This window comes from Cyanistes caeruleus, chromosome 3 (genome assembly GCF_971803275.1).
Source record: "Cyanistes caeruleus chromosome 3, bCyaCae1.hap1.1, whole genome shotgun sequence".
Lineage (NCBI taxonomy): Eukaryota > Metazoa > Chordata > Aves > Passeriformes > Paridae > Cyanistes > Cyanistes caeruleus.
The window spans coordinates 90,203,730-90,223,137 of NC_141703.1; the positions used below are offsets into that span (position 1 = coordinate 90,203,730).

At 38.4% G+C, this 19,408-nt stretch overlaps 1 protein-coding gene across 13 annotated transcripts in view; it reads right to left on the bottom strand.

Annotated features, from left to right (window-relative positions):
• CFAP91 (cilia and flagella associated protein 91) overlaps positions 1-19,408 on the bottom strand; it is a 31,190-nt gene that overhangs the window by 9,425 nt on the left and 2,357 nt on the right. For 5 of the 13 annotated variants that reach the window (XM_086884078.1, XM_086884072.1, XM_086884080.1 and 2 more), the window contains exons 3-13: positions 18,231-18,343; positions 17,947-18,098; positions 15,005-15,088; positions 13,660-13,719; positions 12,550-12,731; positions 11,703-11,880; positions 11,199-11,356; positions 10,771-10,953; positions 10,477-10,619; positions 4,307-4,423; positions 1,199-1,270 (exon numbers count right to left, since the gene is read on the bottom strand). In XM_086884078.1, coding sequence (XP_086740204.1) covers positions 1,199-1,270; positions 4,307-4,423; positions 10,477-10,619; positions 10,771-10,953; positions 11,199-11,356; positions 11,703-11,880; positions 12,550-12,731; positions 13,660-13,719; positions 15,005-15,088; positions 17,947-18,074 — 1,305 coding nt within the window. In that variant the 5' untranslated portion in view covers positions 18,075-18,098; positions 18,231-18,343. Of the gene's footprint in view, positions 1-1,198; positions 1,271-4,306; positions 4,424-10,476; positions 10,620-10,770; positions 10,954-11,198; positions 11,357-11,702; positions 11,881-12,549; positions 12,732-13,659; positions 13,720-15,004; positions 15,089-17,946; positions 18,099-18,230; positions 18,360-18,810; positions 18,949-19,408 lie in introns of all 13 variants that reach the window. The other 8 variants (XM_086884073.1, XM_086884071.1, XM_023940879.2 and 5 more) reach the window with 4 other exon arrangements.

Below are 19,408 nucleotides of genomic sequence, written 5' to 3' on the forward strand. Positions count from 1 at the left end.
TTACCAAGACCTAGTTCTCCATAACAAATTTTTGGTTGTATTTAGGCAAATGCTACAGCTGTCATGTAAATCTGCTACTTCTTTTTCTTCTTTTTTATTTTTTTAATTTTCTTTTTTTTTAAATTCTTATTATTCTACTTGGCTTTACCCAAACTCAGACCATTGCAATGCAGAACACCACCTATGTCAAAAGGGTAATAGTCTTTTGCATACCCTGTTATATCAGCCTCAATGTCACAGCTTCACAGTGTTTCAACATCTCCTGTCCTCTGACCTTCGTTTTGAGGGATCCCAGCAACAGCCCAAAGCCATAAATTGGTGGGGAGGTTGCTGAAACTGCCATGATCCCTGTTACGGAGTTATGTAACTTCAAACACTGTTTTACTTTCAATCCCACTCTCTTCCAACAGGACTTCCAAGACCAACAAAAGATCACTCAACCCTGCTTGTGTCATTCTCTAACTCAGTAATATATTTCTGATCCAGCAGTAGCTGGAAGCAGATTCTTAAAATGGTGGGATATTTAATGCTCTGAAAGTCAACAATCCTGCAGTGGCCTCAACCATCCTTCTTACAGATCATCACACAACTGGAGAACACTTGGGAAGTCTATATTCCACCTCAAGCTGCTTCCATGATATCGTATCATTTACTAAAGCTCAGGGTCCTGCATGGGAACTCTTCAAAACATTAAACAGTTACTGCAAGAGAAAGTATCAATTGTACTCTTTGCGGACATAAAAACAAACCTTCAGGACTAGTCTGATCACAAGTGACAGACTCAATATAAAGCCCAGGGGGCATGGCTAGGAAATTAGTTTTTAGCTAGACCCCCTTCTGTTCCCCTGAAAGCAGAATGATGGGTCCTGCACATCACAGGTAGGCTTCAGCTGCTCCTCATCTGTGGTCCAGCTCACCACCAGTGGAAATCAGAAAGATGGTACAAAATACAAACCGCCCTGCTGGGATGTGGGAGGTTTCTTGTGCCTGGGACCTTGGCGTAATCATGGCAAAATGTACTCACAGTCCAGATCTAGTCTGGAATTTTCCATTTGAGTAATTCTGCTATGAAGAGACTCATTACCCCTGATTAGTGCTGTGGAAGAAAGATTTCAAACACCCTTTGCAATCAATCATTCCCACCATCATTCTGAAGACTGACATTAACAAAGAGTTACCATGTTAACAAACAGAATACCATGTTCTGAAGAGCCCTGCCTCGGAGCAACTTCTGCAGACAGATCACAGCCAGGTCTATTTCCTCTTCCTCCTGCCAAAACATAACAAATATCCACACAACAATGATGTCATTCTTTGGAGACTGGGATTTCTGTAGATTATCTGTCTAACTGTTAAACAGTCTAACTCATATCCTGTCTTTTCTTGGTTGTTTCTGAACACCATTCTTCTAATTTCTAGGGAAAGGAAAGTGAGTCAGAATAACATGTACTTCCGTGTTTTACAAGGGATGGGGAAGAAAGGTTGTATAATTAGATTCTATTTGAGATTTTACAGGATCTTTAGAGATGAGAGCCTAATGGTAAGGAGACTTCGATGGAGAAAATTACTGTATGCATTTTAAGTAATATTTGTAGCTTAACTGAATCCAAGTTTGCAAAATGAGCATCAGCTACATTAATTCAACAGGTTGAGACACTAAGAGGACAGAATATGTCCAAGAGAGCTGTTAAACACAGAAAAGGGTTTTAAATTGAAGAGGAACATATACAATTTTTCTTTTGATATTTATTCCAGTGGTGATCTTTATCAGAGTAACTCAGTAAACTTAAGACTCAGAAAGTGATAGTTTGGAAGTAAAATTAACTACAGTCCATTGTGATTTGTCTCTTTGAGAACTTTACTGGCCTAGCATTGTGTGATTGATACCTACTTGGAAGAATGACAGAGCATGTGGTGGGAAAGGGAACATGACCACAGAAGGTTAAAAAAAAAAAAGGGCTTATTTTAAATAGAGGAAATAGACAAAGCACAGATGGCAGTATTTTTCTAGGTGAGGGGTTTTCTAGTTTGGAGTTGACAGTAGGAAAAGGATAAAATCCATTGGGTGCCTGGGAAAGATAGAAAAATCTTAAAATTGGAAGCATGTTTTTTTTAATAAAGAACCTATGAGGTCTGCATTGACATGTGGTATTTAAGAAGTGCTGGAAAAACAGGGAAGAGTGTGGGATGAGAGAAGTTATGTGGGCTTAAATCTTAGTTATGTTTTCTCTTAGGTGTTGAAGACTGAGTTTTCCCAGTGCAAAAGGAAGCATTCCTGCCGTTCCACACCAGCACCCGGGAGGAGCAAAGCAGAACTAGCGAGAGGACTTTTGATTTGGTATGTTCTTCTCTGGAAAGAAGGGATGAATTTCCAGTTCTAAAGAGCTAAACTCTACCACATCACCTGGCTACAGTGTGAAATCCTCTCAGGACAGTTTTGGAAATGTTGATGGCACACATACCAGTAAGTCAAACTGCTTGGTGTGATATTAACTAAGATTAGGTTTGAATTTTTATGAGGAGTATTTTTCTGTACTTCTGTTTTTGAATTCAGCAAATGATGCCTTAGGAAGTGTAATATCAGCTTGTCCATCTGCCTGCTACAGACCAGCAGGATAGAATGAGGGGACATGAAAAGCCTATCATGTCCTGCAGGAAAAAAAAAAATTAAGGATATAGAAGAATCTAGGAGATAGCTGCAAACTAGAGGAGGCTGGAAGAAAGTCATAAAGTAATGAAGGAATTCAGAGGTGCTCTGTGAGCTTTTGTGGCTATTAAGTCCATTAGAAATGACTAGGGGAGAGAAGGTGAGGATGCTTGCAGTAGTGCCTCTCTCCCATCCATTCTCTCCACTTTCTTCTGGCACAGTTCCTTTCCAAGATCCTCAGTTCCAGTGGGAGGCACTTAGCAGTTGGTACTTGTATGGGTGTGTGGCAGGAAGAGAAGCATTAACAACAGAGAAAAGCCTTGTTTTCACTGCTCCTGACAGCCACCCGGTAGGAGAAACCTTACTTGGATTTGTCAAGGCAGGAGATGTTAGTGCTGCTCTTCAGTGGCTCAAGTGGCCTGATTTTACAGATGGAGCTTCACTGGAGAGCTCCATCTTTTATGTGTTCCCACATAAAGATTCTTGAAAATAAACCAAATGTTGACAAAATTAATGAAGATGAAATTTTATTGTATTGGAATTCTTAAAAAAAACCCAACTATAATCTGTGAGCACACTCAAGAATGGCTACAAGTGTAGGAACGTTTTTCTGATTTCTTTACAGGTTACATCACAGTATTTAGAAATCTGCCAAACTGGTAAACCTAAACATGTAAACTCACCACTGCAATACAGTATCTAATGCTTAGAAGTTGGTAAAGATGTGGAAAGTTCTCCCTGAGGAGATAAGAAATTCTAGTTGCAGTCATCTTAAAATAGACTGCATAAAACATAGAATATCATACTGCACAAAGAAACACAGCAACGCGGATGATTTAATGAGGCTTTGTCTCCTCCCTTTCATGGTTGTGTGGTTCTTAAATTCACAAGTTTACATGGCAATTCTGTCTGATTCTTGGTACATCATGAAAATGGTGTTAGTAAGAAGACAAAACAGTCCACTGGGGCAACCAGCTCTTGAGTATGTTACTTTAAGAAAGGAAAGGAAGTTGCAGCTCCCCTAAAAAGCAATTTTTCCCTACAGCATATCACATCCCCCATGACACATCATTACTGCTGTTTCAGTCTCCGCAGGAGAATCATTATCTGTGAACTGGTGCATGCTCATCAAACACAGCATCCTGCATGATGACAAGACTTCACTCCAAAAAATTAATGAAGTGCATGCTCAGTGCTAAGCAGCCAATGTCTCTCTAACTTCAGTAAGTCTAAACTTAATTGCCTCACTGGATTACGATAGTGTTGTCAGATCAGAAGGTTGGAAGCTACTGAATAATAGTAATATTATTATTATTATTATTATTATTATTATTATTATTATTATTATTATTATTATTATTAATGCCTTTTTGTTGCCCAAGAACAAGGGAATAACATGCCTACTAATTTACGTCTTTATAAAATAAAGTTTACTTAAGGATTTGGCCAACAGATACTGTAAATTATTTCAAATCTTGGGCTGCTAGTATCCTTATAGAATAGAGACAGAGTCTTAAGAAATAATGATGGCTATTTTTAACATGGATGCACACAAAAGATGAAACTCCCTTCTTTCATTCCCTGGGCATTCCTCTAACAACTGTGTGGGAAACAATCAGGGACCAACAGGGAAAAAAGTGCTAAAACCAGCTCACTTACAATTGATGGTTTTTCCAGGATTAAAGTGGGTGGCTTAGGAACAGGGCTTTCTATTTTTTCACAGACAGGGGGAGGCTTCTTTGGCTCCTTGAGTTTATTCTTCTTCTCCAGTAGTGCCTGCAAAAGATATCCAATTTAATAAGAACATGGGTAAATAGAACAACATAACAAGACCACTCCTCTAGATGCTGACTGTTGCTGACCACACTGACAACAGGGAGCTGAAAGCTTGGCAGGCTTGTGGTTTCTATTTCTTACTGCACATCAACTGAAAAACTGAGTATGGTCATAGATGAGGCTATTGGTTGGTCAGAAGACATTGATGGCAATGTCAAAATCATATGTAAGAAGGAAGCAGGAGTTATTTTACCATATTAACTAACAAGTCATCAGCATTTGTGAGTCACCTAAAATTAATCTAAAATGGGTATGAACTTCATCTCTAATTCTCAAATAATTAATTTTCTAAGAATGCTATAGCTCTTTGCCTTTACCAATAGGTAATGCTTGTTACTGTGGTTTAGAAATGCTATGCACTCAGGAGATTTTATGAAGGAATCACTGGAAGAGGGTATTGTCATTGTTCTGTGACAGTGAAATGTCTTTGTATGATAGGCTATTACTGCACGAGATTGAACCAAATGACCCCTTCCTAGCAAAATATGTTTTGCAACTCTGCTCTGCTCATCTACAACTGCCCAGCAGCCCAGTGGCACCCACAGCAACTGTACTGGTGGACTGGGGGCAAAAGAGAAACTGTCCAAAAACTTCCATCTACCATGAAAATGCACTGAATGGTCAGAGTGGGTTTATCTTGCTTGCAGCTGATTGGTGGCAGATGCCACACTTTGTCAGCAGACTAGAGTGCCACCACAGCCTCAGCTCTTTCAAGACATTTTCAAACTGTTTAAAAAGACCAAGTCCTGCCAATTTCCCACCCAGCCCCTTAGAACTAGAAATTCAGATAAGCATTTCCAACTGCATGACAATGCTTGCCTGCTGCAGGTCATCAAACTTTGGCTTGCAAAGAAAGGGAATGGATTTAAATCCATTTAAATCTTCTTCAAAACTATAATCCTACTACTGTATTGGTTGGATCTTTAGTCTTTATTATTGAAAGATCATATTCCAGCAAGGGAAAGTGTGCCTTTTCCTTTTTTCACTCTTCCTCTTTCAAATGTTCAAATACAGTATTTCACCAGGGAAGGAAATCAAAAGAAAAACTTTAGAAAAAAGTTCAGTGCTGAATTTATCTCTCCAGTAACAGGAAACTGATGGCATTTGCACAGAATTTAATTGTGAAATTAATGGAGTTTTGAAACTCCAGTAGTCATTGTACAAAAGCCCTTCTTGCATGTAGGATCTGTACTTTCAGGCCAGGATAATGAATTGCTCCAGAAAAGGAGAGAGATTTCTAGGTGGAAGGGATAAAATGCTTTAATACTGAAAGCTTCTTAAATGGCCCATGTTAATAATGCAAGAATCAGAGACTATAAACTGCTTTTCAGCCATGTGAAATGGTTATAGTTCAAAAATGTTGAGAGACTTGTTGAATTGTGTTTTGTATGTGAAGACCTTAGAGCTCTCTACCATGAAGATTATAACAGTGCTGGCTATGATTTATAAGGAGATTTGCATGGCAGGGCAAGGGAAGCAGTAAGAAAAAGCTGCTGTAGTTGCAACTCTTTTGAAAACAATGGCTACTATGTTTATTAGTACAATCTCACATTCATAAGAATTTTTCTGATAAAACTGTGGCCTCCAAAAATGTTTCCTGCTACACAGAATAACAAAATATAACCAGACTAACAACTTTTAAAGAAAGAAAAATTTATGATTAATTTGGACAAGAGGGAATCCTTATTAATGTAGATTTGAGATATACTGCAGCTCTTAGAAGTGGCTTTATGTTTTCATGTCAGCACTATCTACTGCCTGCTTAGCTATCTTTATTAAATAAAAAAAATGCTTAGCATTTGCTTTCTTTAATCTGATGCTTTAAATTATTTTAAGATTTTAACGTAAGAAAAGAAGAAGAAAATGTAGGGGTTTTGCCTTAACTGGTTCTGCCTAACTTAGCAAGTTCTCATTTTTGGAAAAAGGGACACCAGGACTCAAGAATCACTACAAAAATACTTGATTTTAAAAGATAAAAGTACTAAATTTCTGAGCAACATACACCAAATGTTACTGTCATACTCCAATTTTCCTGATACATTCTTTTATTCAGGCAGTAGGTTCAGAGTCAAGGTAGGATCTGATTGGATTGGACAGTGAAAGAACATAAGTCTCCTGGGAAATGCAGTGAACAGCAATGGCACTCATGCTTTTCACCATACACTTTGGCTTCCCAACCAGCTTCTGAGAGCTCTTGACAGGATAATGGCTTAAGAAGCAACCCTCCATTCGAAGAAATCATTCAATCCATTCTTTAGATTCCTCCCTTATCTTCTCTGTGATACTCCCCATTCCACAAGATGCTAGGTATATTTGATTTTCGTGTACAGCACAAACTATACAGTCATGGCTCTCCTTCTTCCTTTGGGGATTGTGGGATTACAGAATCACAGAATCAATGAGGTTGGAAAAAGATCTCTGAGACCAACAAGTCCAATCTATGGCTGAACACCACCATGGCAACCAGACCATACCACTGAGTCTATCTTTTTTTCATGTCCAGTCCTTCTTTAAACACCTCCAGGGACTGTGACTCCACCACTTCCCTGAGCAGCCCGTTCCAATGTCTAATCTGTGAAGAAATTCCTCCTAATTCCAACCTAAACCACCCCAGCTGCAGTGTGGGACTGTGCCCTCTTGTCCTGTCACTGGTTGCCTGGGAGAAGAGGCCAACATCCACTTGGCTAGAGCCTCCTTTCAGGTGGGATCATCAAGGACAGGCTGCCTTGATGTCCTAGGCAGTGCAGCATGGCTGCTGATCTTGGCTGATCAAGACTGACATAAATGCCCAGAGCTGTCTGAGAATGAGCCAACTAACACTGTGTGGAGATCTGTTCTTGAAGGAACAACTGCTTAAACAGTCTTTCCTATGCTTTGAACTTGGCAGAGATTTTCTCCAGAGACATTCCTGGCCCCTCTACTTCTCTACCTCTTTCCAGCAACCGGATAAAGGAAAACAGAAGATGAGAATTGCACCTAATGCTGCTTTAAGAAGTTTCTGAGTCTGACCTCATCTTGATCCAACTTTTTTAAACCAACTGACACTTCATCCCTCTTGAGTCACCAGAGCACAGAGGGTCTGCCTAAAGTCATGTATGGTTCTGCACTGGGATGTCTTCTACCACCTCCTCCACTTCTTGGTGTATTCACCTACCTAGCTGAATTTATTCAACTAACTATTGCAGTAGTTATCTGTATTAGTATGTTATGTCCTTAATGCCTTGGATTTTCATACTAGGCTGTCTATATAATGGCTCACTTGCATTCCTTAAAGCACTGTTATCTGTGCTGGCTAGGAACTATCTTTCTTTGTCCTTTTACTGATCTGTCTTAAGATAAAGATTTTTGTTTTTACCAGTGATTTTGAGTCACTCCTGTTTCTGCCATGTTCGCTTATTTTACATAATACTTCTGATAAAGGTTTCAGGATAGTCCTCAAAAAAGTCTGCTTCTAAAATCACTTCTTTTTGGCTTAGTTTCATGTCTGAAAGAAGCAGCTCTCATTCTTAGGAGGACACAGATCCTTTTTGTAGTTACTTGGATTATTGCTTATCCCTTCTAAAAAACTTTAAGCTTAGGAATACCCTCAATATGGCAAAAAAAAAAGGAATATAATAAGGAGAACTCATCAATCTTTCCTCATATTTGGGCAGAGAAGAAAGCTTTGGAAACTTCCTTTATTAAAACTAATTACTTCTGATGCTAATATCTAGCATTCCTCCTATATTTGCCACTTGCTCCCAGATAATCCAGCAAAAATTTTAAGAACTAATTGTAGAGCTAGATCTTCATGTACTGTCTGAATTTTCTAGGATTCCACTTTATTCTAGGATTATGGGAGAGAATGTATAGATTAAGTGTGCTAGGAGAGCACTAGAAAAAAGCTTTAGAACAGAAAACTGATCTGGCTACTTAGCTATAGAAATAAGGCAAAGCAACATAGTGCTCTGGTAAGATGATCCTAATTACCTGCTTTAAACTTCTTTTCTACTGTATGTGATGGGAGGTTTATTGGCACAATTGGGACTGCTTATTCCAAGTGGTCAGAGAGCTCCTCTCAGGGAGGATTCTCCTAAATTCTATTAATGCAAGTACTCTGCATGCTTTACTGCTCTGTTTTTGACAGCTCCAGCAATATTTGAGGTGGACCTGTCAGCAAGACTCTGCTAAGCCAGAACATGCTATAGCCATCAAACTTCAGAAGCAAAAGCCTCTGATGGGAGAAGTGACCAGGAACAGCCACAGAGCTCAAGAGCTAATTAGGGCAGTCATTGCTTGATTCTCTGAACAGAAAGTTTGTTTAAATCTAACAGTGGCTGAGGCAGTCTGGGTGTTTCACAGTGTCAGTACTTTCTGCTTGTCTGGACCAACCAGTCTGGAGTCCATTTCTGTATATCTAAAAGCAGCAGTTAAATCTGGCATAATGAATTTATTTTGTCATTTTTGCCTGCAAAGGAAATGGTTTGATTTTAAGAGAATATACATTTGGAATTTTTGTGGTGGGGAAACGAGTATTACTTATTAGCCTCTCAGTTGCTATAAAACAATGCAGACCAAGTGATCTACACTGATTTAAGAAAGAAAATGTGCAGAATTGTCTGCATTTGTTCTGCATTCCATCTTCCTTTGTCCGACAGTTTTTCTTTGAAGAGACATTATTGTGTGAGCAGCCAGCATTTGGCTGCTCACACTTCTCTGTGGCTACAGTTTGGGCACTTCACCACAGTCTTACAAACCATGAAGAGTATTTTAAGCAAACAGAATACAATTGCTGTAACTGGAATTCAGCTCCAAAAGCTTGGACTAACATTCTGCTGACAATGAGAACCATGGTATGATGCAGATTACAATTACTTCTTGAATTTTATGCAAACCCACACAAACTCAAACCCCTTCAACTCTTCTGTTTCTTTAAAACTACAAGTTTTGTCCTTACTCTTGAATGATTCTTGTAGCACTCAAGATTTTCTTTGAAAATTTTCTTTCTGTATAATAATGAGATCTTTACAAGATCCAGCAGAATTTAAACTTGAGATAATATGATTGATTTTTCAGAGCAAGATTTCAATTTAAAAATCAGTAATAGCAGGTTACTGTCTGCTTTGAAGTTATTATTACATTACACCAAACCAAAAGAGCTGAATGTATATACATATAATATATATAAATGTAAGTGAAATTTGCCAAGCTTTATAAATTAGAGTCACTATTTTCCAAAGATACAGCAGCCAGCCAAGAATATTCCTGATTTTATGTGAAGGTAACCCTCAACAGCATCACAAGAAGTGTACTTAAAAGTACATGTAATTTACAAATATTGTGATTGCATATGCAGATGAGGCACTTCTTTCCTTGGTGGTTAATTGCATATATGGACACCTCATCTGCATGAACAGTTGTGATAAATTAAGATATGCAAAATGCTATTAGCATGTTTGCAAATCAGATGCTGTTCTTAGGGAACAACAGTGATTTGCATCCACCATGGTGCCCTGATTTTATGAGTGGGGTCATTTTAATCATGGTTTGCTGCAGATGTTTTTACAGTATGTATTTAAAAAGTACTTTTTAAATAATGTGCAAAATTTTTAGAATATGAATCCAGGTTTGCTTTCTTTAATTACTGGAAGCTAGACAGTGTAGTCAGTAGTGTATTATGAAACAGAGCAATGAGAATGAAAAAAGGGTGAGAATTTCAAATTGACATAATATGTTCCAACCCAAATACCTGATCTGTAGGAAGACAGATTTGTTTGTGCTTGTTTTCTATAGGATTGGAGCAGAAGCAAGAGTGAGAGTACTGATGGGCTGAGTATCAGAGCAGTCAAGTCTGTAACAATCTGCATGTTTGATCCATGCTGTCCTAGAAGCTGTTTTACAGAATAAGAATTCAGCACAGGAAATTGAGAAGAAGCTTACACATCTTCCCAATTGCATTTATGAGCAATTCAAATCTAAGAGGAACTGACATGCTGCTGGATGCAGCTTCATACCTGGTGAACTTGTGTTAGGACTGCATCTAGTCTTCCTGACCTTTTAATATAGCCAGTCTTAGTGATAGAGCATTTAGGTTTTGGAGCTTTAATCTTGAACTGGGAGAAAGAATGCTGGACAGATTTTTCCAGTTCACACAATCCTAAGATTATAAGATGAAGAAAGATTATAATACATACAAGGATTTCAATACAAACAGTGATTAAGCAGTGGAGTGATGGGGGGAGAAACTTGAATTTTGTCAACATCTCAAGTAAGTATCTCCCACAACTAAGTCTTCCAAAATGCCTTACCTGCAAAGGTGTTAAGATAGAAGGTTTTTACAGCATAGTAGTCTGAATTGTTGTCTGGGAAAAAACCAATTCGAGACAAAGGAGCGTATGTTTCTGATGAAAAGTCATTATACTCTTTGATGATATCTCGTCTTTCCAGCTTTCCCATACAATTCTTCCTCTTAGCTATCAGTTTCCTGAGCACTGAAAAGGAAATACAAATGTGAGATGGCAGTTCACACAAATAGTTCTGTAAAAGCCATATCTCTGTAAATTGACAAGAGCTTTTGCTAGATAAAATAAAAACATGACAGACCAAATGCTGGCCATGCACATCGATATTGTGGATGCAACCTATTTAGTTTTGAATAGATGGTAACCTTGTGAAAATAGAAGTACCTTGTCTGAAAACTGTCTTATACCCCTCTCTTCCTGTCTTTCAGACTTACTTAATGCACAGTCATGCTGAATCTTTCTTATTTTCTCTTCTTTAGCCTTCTGATGATTTTGCCAGTGGTTGTTCAAGCGCATGGCATTCAGCTCATTTTGATTCTCCTCTCGCCTCCACAGCAGCTTCTTAAAGAGTTCCATTTTAACCTTCTGCAACCTGCAGGGAAAGAAAAGGTCAGACAGTATTGGGTGTACTCTGCAGTTCCAATTGCAGTTCTGTGCAATGCTGTCACCATCAAATCCTACATACCTTTACAAAGAGCTCATATTGCATATCTCATATTCAATATTTCATTTTAAAAAGGGAGTTAAGCACTGGTAAAATATATTGTGATAGCAGACCTGTAGATTAAATTTAAGAAAAGCATCCCTTCCCAAAAATCAGGTATTTTCACATAAATAGAAGGCTTGTTGTACTCTTCAGCCAATCCCCTAAACCTTCTTGCTCCTTCTCTATTCAGCCAATAATTAAAAGAAATAAAAAAGTATAATTGGATTCCTACTTATCTATTTCCTCTTCTCTATAGGCCCACTCCTTCCTTTCCATAGCCTCCATCATCTTCAACCTCTTTGCGACGTTTGAGGGACTGTCCATGGGTGGCAGAGCTGCTTCCCAAGCGCGTTTCTCCCGGATGCGGTCAATAATCTCCATCTCAGCTTGTCCTGCTGGCAGCCCCCGACCTGACAGGGACAAGAAGCATTAGCTCTTTGGGAGAGTGGCAAATCCTACAAATAGCCACCACCAAAAAGTATAAGAGGGCTGGATGGGCACAGGCCCACATGTTAAACACAAGCAGAACTGTCAAAAGCTAGAAGGAAATACTTCTAAGGCCAGTGAGATTCTACAGTATAGAGGAATGGTAGGACCTTCAGTTGCTACAGTTCAGTGCACATTAACACTGACACTTCATTCTTCTACTGCTTTTCTAGGAAGACACTTTCTGAGAATAAGCACTTTCTTTGGTATGTGCAGTGTCCATCATCGTTACAGGTGAGACATCACAAGTATATTCCGGGGCAGCAGCCTTCATACTGTTTTTTTTTAAACAATGTTCAACTCAGAGCAGCTGAAGAACAGTGGGTAAATGGAATAACTGCTTCTAGTTCACATTTGTGAAACATGACCTTTTTATATTGAATGGTCTTCAAAACTCTTGATGAGAACAGCACCATTAAGTAGGGAAATATCATACTTATTTTAGAAACAGATAAAATAATTGCCCCAAATGCACACAAAAAAGGACCACCAAAGCCGGCAATAGACTTGAAAAGACAAGAAAATAAAAGAAATAAACTTCCTGCTAAAGAGGCAACATGATTATTGTAATTTATCTTAATTTCACAACTCACCCCAAGTGAGTATAGCCAGTGTCAGAATTTCAGGGACTGAGCCACTACGAACTATATATTCAGGGGAATAGGGATCTGTCTGTGCTTCACCATCCCTGTAATCTGTCTGTGTTCCCAGAGTTCGGAACATGGGGACAAAGACCCGTCTGTCTCTTGCAGCTGACTGGACACTCGGCTTTGTCCTAAAAAGAGGTGCGAGATGGAAGAAGATTGGTCACATTCATTAAAAAAACCTCCAAGCAAACTAACGAGAAACACATCAGTCAAAGGTGGGAGTCTTAAATGTGTTTCAGTTTATCTTAACATTACTCCCATTGGAGTAATAATAAAATAATAATAAATAAATAAATAAAATAATATCATTATCTTTAGTAAAAGCAGACTGAGGCTATAATGAGTCTGAAACACACTCCTTAAGTAAATAATCCAGAAATCTTCTAGTTTCAGCTCTCATGATTATTACATACAAATCTTCTCTATGTATCCATTTTAAAACATTGTGTTTCATGGACACAAAATCGTTGAAGTAACATGAAGTAGGACTGCTTCAATTTAGCTTACATGTTCCTCTTTCCAACAATCCCAGAATAAAAATTTAATTCTGATATAAGCACGTGCAATTTCCACTGACTCTACTAGAAACTGAATTTTATTATGTGACCTCAAAATTTGATACTTGCTGAAAACCACATTAAACTACATCATGGATGCTCTACATCTCTGAGCAGCATTGCATCTATCACAGAAATTGTGATAAAATATCAGAAAATTTTCCAACAACATTTCTGTACCAGAGACTCTTCTTTGCAATGGTATCTCTTCTAGAATTCAGAGACATCTAGCCTTCTGCTTCAAGCCTTAGTCTTAATGCACTACAGGCTTGTCCTTTATTCACAAAGCACTACTTACATACTGCAAGCAAATTCTGAAACAGGCCATCACCTGTTTCCTCTGGAATTCTCAGTCATCAGAACAACATCTTACCTCTTAACAAGCTTTTCCTATTAGTTCTTTATGAAAACAAGTGGTCACCAGCTAAATAGTCTCCTGATCTTTTTCTGGTGAGATGTTTTCCATTACAACAGTAATTCTTCACAAGTCACTACTTACTCTGTACTGGCAACAGCTTCTAGAACACCAGGTGGAGGCAGCTTAGAAGACTTGACAGGTCTGAAAAGAAAGAATGAAAGTAAGATAACAAGGATGAGCTTAAAATATTGTGACGATTTAGAAAAACGGCACTAAATTCAGTGGAGTTAATACTGATTTTCCAGTGTTCCGACTGTGGTTCTGTTAGTTGAATGTTTAAGAATTGTGCCTAAATATTAAAGAACTCTTCCATAACTGAGGAGGAATAGAGGAAGTTTCACCAGTGGGACTGAGTCTTATTCTTAAGTCAAAGCAGAAAGTGGAGTTGCAAAACAAGACAATTATTGAAGTTAGTTTTGAGTATGTTCCCAACATTTTGTATGTTTTACTAATTAGTTTCATTTTTTTCACTTCACTTTTGCTTTTTTGAAAAAGTTGTAGGTTTTTTTTAAATAACTGCTTGAAATCCTGAAATTCATTCCTACAATCAGCTGATAGGCTGGTTTGGACTAATCTAATTTTATTGTTTCCTTTTCTGCAATACTTTATGAGCTATCTTGAAAGTGATTTGGGCTCAACAACATATTCATAATTCCTTCCTAGGCATTCTTATATTTTGCATATTGCAGTTCTCTATCGATTTCCCTTAGCCTTTGGGAGACTTTGAAGCTCAATTTCATATTGCAGAAGATAACATCATTTTTGTCCTTTTAAAACTGTTGATAAAGGAGACACAATAGACTTCAACTTATTAAACTTGGCAATTTTTTTATATTTAAAGTGGACATAGTGGCCAATAGCTGCTGAGTAAAATAGTGAATGCAATTCAAAGTGTATGTGACTAAGTTAAGAATGTTTATATGGTAGCTGTTGGTTCAGATCTTGAGTCCATTGCTGACCTGCAGTGTCCTTCTGGAAGGAGCAGAGCAGTCCTGCAGTAGGGGACATGGATAAAAAGTTAATCAAGGCTTCCTTCTGCTCCCTTTCTGCTCCTGGCAGAAACTGGGAGTTAAAAGGTTCCTTCCTAAAAAAAAACACCTTTCTTGGGGTCTGGAGAACTACACTGGCTTTGTGTGATATCTTCTTCCTTTGCACAGGATAATTTACAGCCCAAAGCTTTCTTATTAAGTACAGAATATCTGATATATTTGCTTATATGGTAACTCATAACTGAAAATTCTGTCATAGTGTGAACTTAAAAAGACCTTGTGTTTTAAGATATGGCTACTATTAAAATTTTCCTTATCAGTGATCAAAGAACTGAGAAAAAATACAGAAAAAGATAATGCTCTAATCTTTTCTTGGGTGCTCTTTAGACTGCACAGAAAAAAACCTGAACCCTGTTTCAAATCAGTTTGTTCCTTACCGTGCAAAATATTTGTAGCGATTCCTTCCTTCAACTTCAGGATCTTCATACACAATCTGAGGTATCTGAAGAGAAGACTGACCTCTGAAAGCCAAAATACAGAGTATCATTTAAGAAGCACCTTCAGAGAAGTTCTGATCTTTTTTCCTGATGCCCCCTTTTTTTTTTTCCTCTTTGTCACTTCTGGTTGCACTATCCAACATGCTGCATACTCTAAATTCCCCCCAGTTCTCACACTTAAACAAGCAATTTTACCTTGTTTTTTTCTTATTTACCTATGTAGCAAAACAGTTTGATACTTTATGTATATTTCCCACTATGTGTGGTCAAGAAATGGTCTTTGCTGCCTTTCTTAAAACTCTTTTATGAGCTTGTTTTGAAAAGGTTAACCACTTTTACATGCTTGACTTTGTAAAGGAAGCTGCTTTTATTGGAAGTGGAGGGAGCAAACTTATTATCTTAAGAATGAAACAGTTTCCAAATATGTGTAAAGACACAGAATGAGCAAAGGAGAAGATACTTTCTACCTTTGAAAAGCAGGTAAAGAGATTTTGAGCAAATGTTTAAAAATTTAAAATCAGCAATTTCAATGTGAGTTCCCCAGTAAAGGAGAAAAATTAGGACAATCATAGGAATGTTTCAAAATCTATGCTGGAACAACCGTATCTTTTGCAAGAACACTTCATTTTTTTTTCCCCCAGTTTGAATTTAAATTAGGCAGACTGTTTAAATTTTTCACTATAACATCTTGAAGAGTTTTCTTTAAGGCTTTGGAAGATCATATGGAAAACCTCATTAAGGCAGTCAGTGGGATAATGGGTAGAACTGAGAAATTTGAAAGCTATTCATCAGGATTGCTATTTGATTTCACAACTGCTTTATACTCCAGTCTTACTCTTCTCAACCTGTACAGTTGTTAAAGACAAAAAAATAGAAGTTCTTCACAGAGAAGTTGTGGATGCCTCATCCCTGGAAGTGTTTGAGACCAGGTTGGATGGAGCTCTGAGTGAACGATGTCCCTGCCCATAGCATGGGGATTTGAACTACATGACCTTTAAGGTCCCTTCCACCCCAGGTCATTCTATGATGATTTTATTTCTTTCAGCTATGTGTATGGCTAGTCCTGAAGGCCAGGTTTTGCGTAAGACCATAAGGCAACTTGTACGAATTCTGACCTTAAGGTGTATGGACTTGTAGGTGCTGGGGGTGGTTGCTGATGCCTAATTTTAATTACAAAGGTATATTTACAGAAATACAATTAACAATACATAACATTGCTCAACAGCTGAGATCAAAATAGAGGATTACATGCTGAGATCAGTTGTCTTCCAAGCCCTCATCTAATTCCTGCAAACTGTGCTGTGGAATCTGGGGAGGGAGAGTATGGCTACCTGCCACAGGAAAGCAAGATGTTTCATTAACCTCCCATGACACATGATTTACTGCCAAGGTAAGTTTAAAGTCATCTCTTCCCAAGGCTTTCAGTCCCATCACATAGGAAAAGAGAAGGGAATATTTTGAGATGCAATGTCGTAACCTGATATACTTGCTCAGCACTAATCAACCTATTATTCTGAAACTGTGTGTGTAATTCAAATGAGTTAATTGAGCTGATGGCTAGTTCCACTAGCTGACTCTTTACATATCAGACTGTTGCTCCATCCAGATGGATTTGTGTTTCATTCAGCACAGGTGGGCACTTATTCTTATGATCTAACTTTATTAGCATAAACCGTTCATCCTATTATGGAATAGTTATAGGCACAATGGGAACCCAGGGAAATAGCCTTTTTATTCCACAGATCCTGCCTCTTGCATGTCCTTGACTTGTACTTGCTGACTTTGCTGAAATAAATGAGCATTTATTCCCTGTAACCTTGCAGAGGCAATGCAACTACTGAGAAGACAGCTGGGAAATATTCTGTCTTCCATATCAGCAGCACTGTCAATCAGCGCAGGCTGAAACAGAGGGGGTGTATTTCTTGGATTTTGTTAATTGCAAGATATTTTGCAAATACATGTTGTTGAAATGTAAATCAACTTTAAAGCAGTGCAGGTGTCAAGTTGTTACAGAATTGAAGGTAAAATGTAAGAAGCCATTGAGGTGTTCAAGTGCTGGGGACAGTCTGAAACACTGAAAATAGTAAATAGAAAAAAATACTCCAATTTTCTTTTTTTTTCTTTTTATTATGGAAATTAGAAGACTATGCCTTTGAAACTGAACAAAACCAGGTGTGAAATCCACCATATCACTCTTGAGCATCTTTGATTATTGTCTGGCATGTGGTAGGACTCAGTTACCAGTAACCCCAGAGCAAGCACCATCGGAAAAGCCCATGGTCTAAAGCTGGCTGCTTAAAACAGAAAGAGCCTTTGAAAACAAAATCCTAGGCTGATGTCTGCAGTCTTGAACACAGCTACAAGAGGACTTAAAAAAGCCTGTGGTGTGGCAAAAACATGAACTTTTTTTTTAATATCTGCTGAATCAGAACCCAGTTTGTGACACCAGGAGAAAGCTCAACTAAGAAACCCCAGCACTAAAAATGTGGTGCCCTTGTTCAGGCCCCAAGGACCCTGGAAGGAGCAGCAAAAGCAACCTAACCAGCTGCAATTGCACGGGACTAAAATCAAAGAGCTCCCACTGAAGTAACACACATGAGTCACTGAAGTCTTCATAGCTCATCTGATCTGTAAGAGATTGAAATAACTCTTCTTTTTCATGGCAACCGCTGCAAGGCAGATAGCACAGGGATGAAGGAATGTGCAACATCCACCCTGTAAGAAACAGATGGGTAACCATACTCCACAACAGCTGCAATCTCTTAATTTCAAGGGAAATATAAGTAGGAGCAAATTGCAGTCATCTCCACTTCAGCGTGCATGGCTTTTTGTTGGTTTTGTTTGTATGTTCATTTTAAATTATCCAACCATAGAACACTTACACAGCAAGCTGCTGAAGAGCCTCCAGGCGCTGCTGAGCTCTCCATCTTCGACCAGTATATGCAGACACTGGATCTTCGTCCTTGAAGCACAAACTGCAGGCTGGGAAATGAATCAGTCCAGTAGCCATGCTTCAGAATATCGGTGCCTTCACCTAGCATTTGTGTGGACACACAGAAGAGAGGCCATAATTTAGCCACTTCAAACAGCATTAAAGAGATCAGAATTCTAGCCTGCTGTGATTTACAGGACTGCACATTTGGGATGGGGAAAGAAGGCGGCATACGTATGCTAATGATGTCAGCTAGTTGGATGGTTCTTCTCAAGATGTGGATCATACCAGACTAGCAGCAGATGCACAGATTTGTCTTCTGGCTGTTTTCCAGTGCTAAACTTATACTGAAAACCAAAAGGTCTAACGGTTTGTTACATAAAGAAGTTAGTGTGCAGCAACTGTGAATGTGCAGCAATGTGAACTTCTAGCACATTACCCCATGTAACTCCCTCCTATTTCTAGTGCTCTAGAAATTAAGTAACATATTTCACTTGCAGGGTAAAGTTACATTATTTTATACTGGAACAATTTTAGCATTTGTTAAAAATAACTCAAAAGGAGCTAGCACACAAAAATGATCACATTTAACATCTACATCCTTCCTTTTAAGGACTAATTTCCCTGGGTAGATATGCCTTAAATTGCTAAATTTATGGTTGCAAATAAATCTTTGCAATTGTAAGTATAAGTGATGTAGCTCTATTGGCTTGAGCTTCTGTAAAAACTGAAATCAGAACTGAATTATGAATTGCCCCTTTGATTTCAGCAGATGCTAACTCAAATGCATACAGGTGACATTTCAAGTACTCACCAGAATGTAAGACAATGTCAGTTGATGAAGATCTAGGCACCCTACCATGAGTAGCTTCTTGCTGTACATGAAATTGCATTTTTGTTCCATTTCTCTTCAAAAGGAGCTCAACTTTTGAGAATTTAGAATACCTGTGAACTAACAGTATCACAGCCTCTGTCCATCCCAATTTATGAAGCTACAGATTAAGAATTCAAGAATGTAGGGTTTTGAATGACACGTTATGCACTTGCTGATTGATTCTAAAACAATTCTTGTTTTATGCAAGAGTCTGCCACCACACCCACCTGTGCCATTACACCTGTGACATGACAACTTTAGTTCTGTTTACTTCATCTGGCCTGAACTGTTACCACAGCCATATTGTTGCAAGGGTCTCACTGATGACAGGCAATGTTCCCAGCTCTGTCTGCATATCTCTCTATGGAGAGGCAGACAAATACTTTTTTTGTTTTCATGTAGATATAAGAAGCATTCTATGATAATGGAGTAAGAGATAACCAGCAACATTCTTCCAAAAAATGCTCCCTGACTCTATTGTTGGAAAGTTGCTCAGGGCTTTTCTCCTTGCTGTACAGCAATGAAGTCTGAGTTCAGA